The 8,642-nt window shown below is 39.1% G+C and overlaps 1 protein-coding gene across 1 annotated transcript; it reads left to right on the forward strand.

The window, feature by feature from the left end:
• Nucleotides 1-1,597: 1,597 nt before the first annotated feature.
• On the forward strand, nt 1,598-2,551 carry LOC115294896 (olfactory receptor 2G6). Its single transcript, XM_029942929.1, has one exon. The coding sequence runs from the start codon at nt 1,598-1,600 to the stop codon at nt 2,549-2,551; it is 954 nt and encodes a 317-aa protein (XP_029798789.1).
• The last annotated feature ends 6,091 nt before the right edge of the window (nt 2,552-8,642 follow it).

The following is an 8,642-nucleotide window of genomic DNA, read 5'->3' on the forward strand; positions in this document are numbered from 1 at the left end:
AAAATCAAGCAATCTCCCTCCATTTACCCCAGGCACTCTTCAGTTTGTTCTTTCCATGCTGTCTACCCCCAGGTGTTTTTTGTGCCTTCTTTCAGGGGCAGCACAATGCCCTCCTTGTTTTATTCTAGACAAGTATACTGACTTTTCCAACTCCAGGCTTTACCACCACTTGCTACAAAAACTCAGGAAATTAGCTCCTCTTGTTTTCCAGGTCAATGACTTTGGGGAAATGTTGTCCTTGTGCATTCCTCTCTTTCTCTCTCTCTCTCTCTCTCTCTCTCTCTCTCTCTCTCTCTCTCTCTCTCTCTCTCTCTCTCTCTCTCCCTCTTAGCAAACAGGGATCCTTCCCCTCCTCAGCCCCTGATACATTTCTCCCCTAAACCATGTCTCCACACTTCATGCCTTCTTCCATGTGGGCTCTTCTCTCCCTTTAGTTGTGGAAATCATCTAGTTGTGTTCCTGAGACAGGACAACTCCAGGGTACTCTTACTTCACTGATATCTTCTCTCATCCAGTATTTATGTTTTAAAAAGAAGAGATTTGAAGTTTTTGTTGAATTGGAAGTACCTACAAAAGGAGACTACTTCTCGAACTCATTCCTAAATACTTGAAAAGTAAGTAACAATAATCAAGAAATTAAAAAAAATAAGTGGAAAGGAGATAAGAAAGGAAGGAGGGGGGAAGTAAAGAGAAACTATGGAATAATGTGTGTACGTAAGATTGTTATCTGGTCATTAAAAAATTATTTTAGAGACACAGAGAGAATGAGAGAGATAGAGCTGGAGAGAGGGGCAGAGGGAGAGAGAGAGAGAGAGAGAGAGAGAGAGAGAGAGAGAGAGAGAGAGAGAGAGAATCCTTAGCCAAAATCAAGTATTGGACCCTCAACAGACTCACCCACCCAGGTGTCACTGTTGTATAGTCATTTAGTTAAATATATACATAGTTCAAATTCTGTGTGAAGATAATGCCAATGTTTAAAGCAATTAATGGCCCATCAGGTTGATGGTAATTTGATTGTCCTATTTCTTGAAGACCATCTTTTCAGAATTTCCTTTTTGACACACCATTTCAAAATCCTTTTAATGTATGAGATGTACCATCAGTAGCATTAACTAACCTGTATTCTCTCCAAAAACACCTAAGCATTAATTTTCTTAATGTCTCACTAATATCTGTCTGCCATTGTTTAATTAAGAAAAATGTGATGGCAAAATCTTTTAGGAGAATCAAACCAAAATTGGTAGAATAGAGTCTTACAAATAAACATCACTAAGTTTATAGAGATGTCTGTACAAGAAGAAGAGTGTGGGGCAGATAACACCCTCTTGGATTTTGGCTGTAAACAAGAGAGGGAGAGCATTGTGATAGTGTTTGAATTAGTGTTGTTCCATCAGGAAAAGTGAAATGTGTTCAAGAAAACGGAAGAGACATTTTTCTGTAGAAGAATAGATAATGAGAAAAGTGTTATCAGCTTTTACAGTGTGGTTGAATGTCACAAAAAGAGGACAATCATATAAGAAACACCACAGTTTACTAATGGTCATCTTATCATCTTTTTTCCCCAGAATCTTAATCCTTTTATAAATTATAAAGGACAATGGAGGGAAGCAACAACAGCTCTGAAAAAGGGTTTCTTCTCCTAGGATTTGCAGATGAACCCCAGCTAGAAAGGATCCTTTTCATCATAAGTTTGCTTTTCTACATCTTGAACATTCTGGGGAACACTGCCATCATTTTAGTGTCTTGTGTAGTCTCCAAACTCCACACTCCCATGTATTTTTTCCTCAGCAATCTGTCTTGTGTGGACATCTGCTTTACCACCAGTGTTGCCCCACAGTTGCTAGTTACTATGAATAAGAAAGAGAAAAGCATGAGCTATGGTGGATGTGTGGCCCAGCTGTATGTGGCCATGGGGTTGGGTTCCTCCGAATGTATTCTCTTGGCAGTCATGGCTTATGACCGGTATGCTGCTGTCTGCCGGCCTCTGCAATACACAGCCATTATGCATCCTCAGCTCTGTGCATCCCTAGCCAGCATAGCATGGCTTAGTGGACTGATCACCTCCTTAATTCAATGCTCCCTTACTGTGCAGCTGCCTCTTTGTGGACATCGCAAACTGGACCACATTTTCTGCGAGGTTCCTGTGCTCATCAAACTGGCCTGTGTGGACACAACTTTCAATGAAGTAGAACTTTTCGTAGCTAGTGTGATTTTTCTAATTGTCCCTGTGTCACTTATCTTAGTATCCTATGGCTTTATAACAAAAGCTGTGCTGAGGATAAAATCAGCCGCGGGGCGCCGGAAGGCCTTTGGGACTTGTTCATCCCACCTGATTGTGGTAATCATTTTCTATGGCACCATCATATTTATGTACCTTCAGCCAGCCAGAAGTAGCTCAAAAAATCAGGGAAAGTTTGTCTCTCTTTTCTATACCATAGTCACCCCAGTCTTAAATCCTATTATCTATACTCTGCGAAACAAAGATGTGAAAGGGGCCTGGAGAACACTGGTAATGAGAAATTCTCTTGTTCAGAAAATATATGACATATAAGTATAACCTAAAATGTTATTATTAGCTCATAGATTATTTGTTCTAAGTGTTGTTTTTTTAATAAACAATGCCATAAGTAGTAGTAAAAGAAACAGAATCCTATAAGAATTGAATGTAAGTCCAGTTACAGTAGTGTTTTATTCACCCAAACACTTTTTGCATGAATCCAAGATCCTATTCTCTATCTACAAAAAGCTCTTTGCTCTTCTTCAAACATACCATTAACTTTCATGCACAAATTTTTTCACTCTGGAGTACACGTTTACCTGGTAAACCTTTAAATATTCCTAAAAACTCAACTGAAATGTTACCTGCACTCCCCAGTGTTCTTGAAATATACATTCTACCCTCTGTGTAAAATTAATTCTGTCATAATATATGTTCCCATAAAACATAATTGGGGTGCCTGAGTATCTCAGTCAGTTAAGAGTCTGACTCTTGATTTTGGCTCAGGTCATGATCTCTTGGGTCATGAGATCGAGCACTGCATCAGGCTCTGTACTGACAGTGTGGACCCTGCTTGTATTCTCTCTCTCCCTCCCTCTCTGCTCCTTCTCTGCTTGTGCTCTCTTTCTCTCAAAATAAATAAGTAAATAAACTCAAACAAAATATAAAACACTTTATTTCTATATTTTTCACACATATTGTGTGTATATAAATGTGTATACACGCATATTGTGTATAAATAACATATGTTATATGTACATATTACATATATAAAAATAACTTAAAATACTATATAATATATAACCATGTCTCCACTAGTTTAAGCCTGAGATGAGACAAGTTTCATCATATTGGCTTATTTATATTATGAAAAACATAATAAAAATTCAAAACTGTGATTCTGTGATTACATTTAATTATGATTTTTATTATTAAAGTAATTAAATGAGTGAACGTTTTTTAAATTGATCAATTTATGTATTATTCTCTTTAAAGGAATTACAAATTGGGAGAAAGGGGAAGAAAGTGCATATCATTCTTTATGTCTCTCTGTCCAAAGAAAATGAAATTTATCAATCTATTTCAAGTATTTTGACAGAATTGTGCAGATATAGAAAAATTGATTTACTATACAATCTTACTTTTACTTTCATTTTTTAAATTATGGCATCCACGAGAAAAAACAAAGCTCTAAAAATTCAATGCAAACTAAAAGTATAATCCATACAGAATTTATGTGGGCTTCCATGTGATTTAAACTTACTACATTATTTATTTGTTTGTTTGTAGTGCAGTAAGGAAATATTTTATTTATTTTTAAATGTAATTTATTATCAAACTGGCTTGCATACAACACCCAGTCATCATCCCAACAAGTGCCCACCTCAGTGGCCATCACCAACTTTCCACTTTCCCTCACTCCCATCAACCCTCAGTCTGTTCTCAATAGTTAAGAGTCTCTTATGGTTTGCCTCCCTCCCACTCTAATTTTCCTCCTTTCCTTCCTCCATAGTTTTCTGTTAAGTTTATCAAGATTCACATATGAGTGAAAACATATGGTATCTTTCTCTGACTAGCTTATTTCACATAGCAGGATACCCTCCAGTTCCATCCATGTTGCTACAGATGGCAGGATTTCATTCTTTCTCATTCCCATGTAGTATTCCATTGTATATATAAACTACATCTTCTTTACACATTTGTCCGTTGATGGACATTTAGTCTCTTTCCATAGCTATTGTTGAAAGTGATGCTATGAACATTGGGGTACACATGCCCCTATGTATCAGCACTCCTGTATTCCTTGAGGAAATTTCTAGCAGTGCTATTGCTGGGCCATAGGGGAGTTCTACTGTTAAATTTTTGAGGAACCTCCACACTGTTTTCCAAAGTGGCTGCACCAGTTTGCATTCACTCCAACAGTGTAAGAGGGTGCCCATATCTCCACATCCTTGCCAGCATCTGTAGTCTCCTGATTTGTACACTTTAGCCACTCTGACCAGCATGAGGTGGTATCTCAGTGTGGTTTTGATTTGTATTTCACTTATGATGAGTTACATTGAGCATCGTTTCATGTGTCTATTGGCAATCTGGATACCCTCTTTGGAGAAGTGCCTGTTCATGTTTTCTGCCCATTTCTTCACTGAATTATTTGTTTTTCAGGAGTGAAGTTTGGTAAGTTCCTTATAGATTTTGGATACTAGCCCTTTATCCAATATGTCATTTGCAACTTTTTTCCCCATTCCACTGATGGCCTTTTAGTTTTGTTGATTGTTTCCCTTAGAGTACAGAAGCTTTATATCTTGATAAGGTCCCAATAGTCCATGTTTGCTCTTGATTCCCTTTCCTTTGGGGATATGTCAAGTAGGAAATTGCTGCAGTTGAGGTCAAGGAGGCTGTATCCTGCTTTCTCCTCTAGGGTTTTGATGGTTTCCTGTCTCACATTCAGGTCCTTCATCCATTTTGAGTTTGTTTTTGTGAATGGTGTTAAGAAAGTGTTCTAGTTTCATTCTTCTGCATGTTGCTGTTCAGTTCTCCCAGCACTTTTTGCTAAAGAGCCTGTCTTTTTTCTATTGGATACTCTTTCCTTGTTTCTCAAAGAATAGTTGCTTGTTCATTTGTGGGTCCATTCCTGGGTTCTCCATACTATTCCATTGGTTTCCATGTCTGTTTTTGTGCCAATACCATGCTGTCTTGATGATTACAATTTTTTAGTCAAGGCTAAAGTCAGGGATTGTGAACCTTCCTGCTTTGGTTTTCTTCTTCAATATTATTTTGGTTATTTGAGGTCTTTTCTGGTTCCATACAAATTTTAGGATTGTTTGTTATAGCTTTGAGAAGAATTCTGGTGCAAATTTGATTGGGATTGCATTGAATGTGTAGATTGATTTGTGTAATATTGACATTTTAACAATATTCTTCTGACCCATGAGCATGGGGTGTTTTGCCATTTCCTTGTGTCTTCTTAAATTTCCTTCATAAGTTTTCTGTAGTCTTCAGCATACATATCTTTTATATCTTTGCTTAGATTTATTCCCAGGTATTTTGTAGTACTTGTTACAATTGTGATTGTGATGAGTTTCTTGATTTCTCTTTCTGTTACTTCATTAATGGTGTATAAAAGTGCAACAAATTTCTGTATGCTGATTTTGTACACTGTGACTTGGCTTAATTCATATATCAGTTCTAGCAGACTTTTGGTGGAGTCTGTTGGGTTTTCCATGTAGAAAGTATATCATCTGCAAAAAGTGAAAGTTTGACTTATGCTTTACCAATTCTCATGCCTTTATTTTTTTGTTGTTGTTGTTGTCTGATTGCTGATTCTAGGAATTCCAACACTATGTTAAATAACAGGAGTGAGAGTGGACAACTCTGTTGTGTTCCTGATCTCAGGAGGAAAGCTCTCAGTTTTTTCTGATAGAGGATGATATTAGCTGGGTACTCTTCATGTATGGATTTTATGATGTTAAGGTATGTTCCTTCTTCCCCAACATTCTTGAGGGTTTTTATTAAAAAAGGATGCTGTATTTTGTCAAATGCTTTTTCTGCATCTATTGACAGGGTCATACGGTGATCTTTTCTTTTATTAATGTGATGTATCACATTGATTGATTTGCAAATACTGAACCAGCTCTGATGCCCATAAATAAATTCCACTTGATTGTGGTGAATAATTATTTTTTATATTCTGTTGAAATCCACTTGCTAGTATCTTGTTGAAAATTTTTACATAAATGTCCATCAACTGATGAATGGACCAAGATGTGGAGTGTGTATATACTACATGGCCATGAGAAAAAAATGAAATATGGCCATTTGTAGCAAAGTGGATGGACCTCGAGGGTGTCATGCTAAGCGAAATAAGTCAGGCAGAGAAGGACAGATACCATATGTTGTCACTCCTAGGTCTAACAGGAGAAACCTAATAAGGGAGCATTGGAATGGGAAAGGGGAGGAAAGAGTTGAGGAGAGGGAGTAAGGCAAATCATTAGGTACTTTTGAATGCTGAGAAGAAACTGAGGGCTGAAGAGGGAGGAGGGAAAGGAAAGGGGGGTGATGGTCATAGAGAGGGACACTTGTGGGGAAGAACACTGGGTGTTATATGGAAATGAACATGGAAATAAACTATTAATTAAAACAAAAGATTGAGCAGAAAAAAAACATGGAAATTAAATAATATGTTTTAAGTAATCAATATAGCAAAAAAATATCTTTTCAAATGCCACTATCAGATCTAAATATTCAACCGAGCTAAACTATCATTCAAACAAAGAGCACAATAAAAAATTTAAAGGCATTTTCAGGTTTTTTTCAGACATTACCCTTTACTACTTATGAAGGGACTAATTAAAGCATAAATACACAAAGACCAAGAGATTGTGAGAGGAGACAGAAGCAAAGAAGCTATGGAATCTGGAAAATAATTTGATGGTTAGTATTTGCTTTATTAAATATAACAAAAAGCAGGGGAGGAGCCATGATGGTGGAGAGAAAGGGAGCTCTGTAAACTTCATCTTCCCCATCTATCAAACTGAGAAGGACATTACTCTCATTTGCAAGAATGGAAGGAGAAAATACAGACTCCAGAAAGAAGACAACCTCAAAGATGCCTGAGTGAGTGAGTGCCAACTGGGGAGATTGGAAAACGAACCAGCCTGAGATGGGCAGGGGAGGTGGGAGCCCCAGCTCAACACAGGGCAAGCACACAGAGTCCCTTAGAGACAAAGGGAAGAGAAAGAGAAACTGAACACGCTCATAGTACTGTCTCTTGGGAAGAGATAAAGAATGTTGACCCTGCTGGGAGAAAAAAACTCTCACTCTATATGTAACTGCTGGGTGGCCCAATTCTCGAAACCAGGTGCCACAAGGGAAAAAACAGCTTCCACCCCTGGCCATCCCAGCAGGGAGGTGGCGGCCACTGAGGTAGCGACTCCAGGGACACACACTTTGGCCTCAGCTGTGGGAGCAGGAGTCACACACCTCATTTCCATGGCAAATCTCACCTCCAACATTGGCCATGTGAATCCAGATTCCCGGGTGCCAACAGGGAAAAAATAGCCCCCACTCCTACATGATCCCAGCAGGGTGATGGCAGCAGTGGAGGCAGAGGGGCGCTTTAGTGCAGGAGCACACAGCTCATTTCTGGCAGCGCCAAATGCCTGGGGCAGCAGCAGTGCAAATCCTGGTCAGAGCCAAGAGAATCTGATCCCTCCCCCAGAATGATCGTGATCCCAGCTGGAGGCTACGAGTTGGTGGTGGCACCTTTAAGGGCATGCACTTCACCACCTGCTGCCACCTGCCTCAGGCAGCAGCAGTGCAAATCCCAGCCAGCCCCTAGAGAAACTGATTTTTCCCCCTATGCAATTGCTATCCTGGCTGGGGGCTGGGAGTCAACAGTGGATTCTGTGACGGCTTGCACCTCACCTCCAGCATCAGCAGCACAAATCCCTGCCAGAGCCTAGAGAAACTGCTCCCTCCACCTACGAGATCCTGGCTAAGAAGCCAGCCACCAAAGCAAGTACATCTCCTCTGTGGTAGCATAAAAGTGCATGGACTAGGATTTTGAAACGAGGTGGGCTTGGAAAATACAACTTGGTTCAGCTATGGCACAAGGAGATTGGACTCATTAGACTGGCCTGCAGCACTTAGTTCAAGCAGAGTTTGGAACGCCTCCATTCTTCTCTCTGCATCCACCAAGGCCGGGCCTCTGAGAGCACCCCAGGAGACCTACTATACCAAACCACTCTTATTCATGGGAGAAGGAGCTGCTGCTTTTTTTCCTTTTATTTTCCTCTCTCTTTTTTTTTCTTGTACTTATTATTTTTATTTTTATTACCTTTTTTACTTAAAAATTATTTTTAAGAGGTTACTCATTGTCCTTTCTCCCTCTTTTTTCTTCTTTTTTTCCCTTTTTTTCTTTATTGCAATCCAGATATATTCTCCCATATCTCATCCTTATCTCTCCCCTCAACTGGTCATACACTTTTAGACTCTCCATTGTCCTTTGTTGTCTCTGCTCTTTATTTATTCTTTTCTTCTCTTCCTTTCTTCTCTTTCCTCTCCATTTTCTTTCCTTCCTTTCCCTCTTTTAATTTGTTTGTTTGTTTGGTTTGTCAGTGCGATTGTGTGCTTCTGTTTCCTCTGT

Source organism: Suricata suricatta, chromosome 6, assembly GCF_006229205.1.
Source record: "Suricata suricatta isolate VVHF042 chromosome 6, meerkat_22Aug2017_6uvM2_HiC, whole genome shotgun sequence".
Lineage (NCBI taxonomy): Eukaryota > Metazoa > Chordata > Mammalia > Carnivora > Herpestidae > Suricata > Suricata suricatta.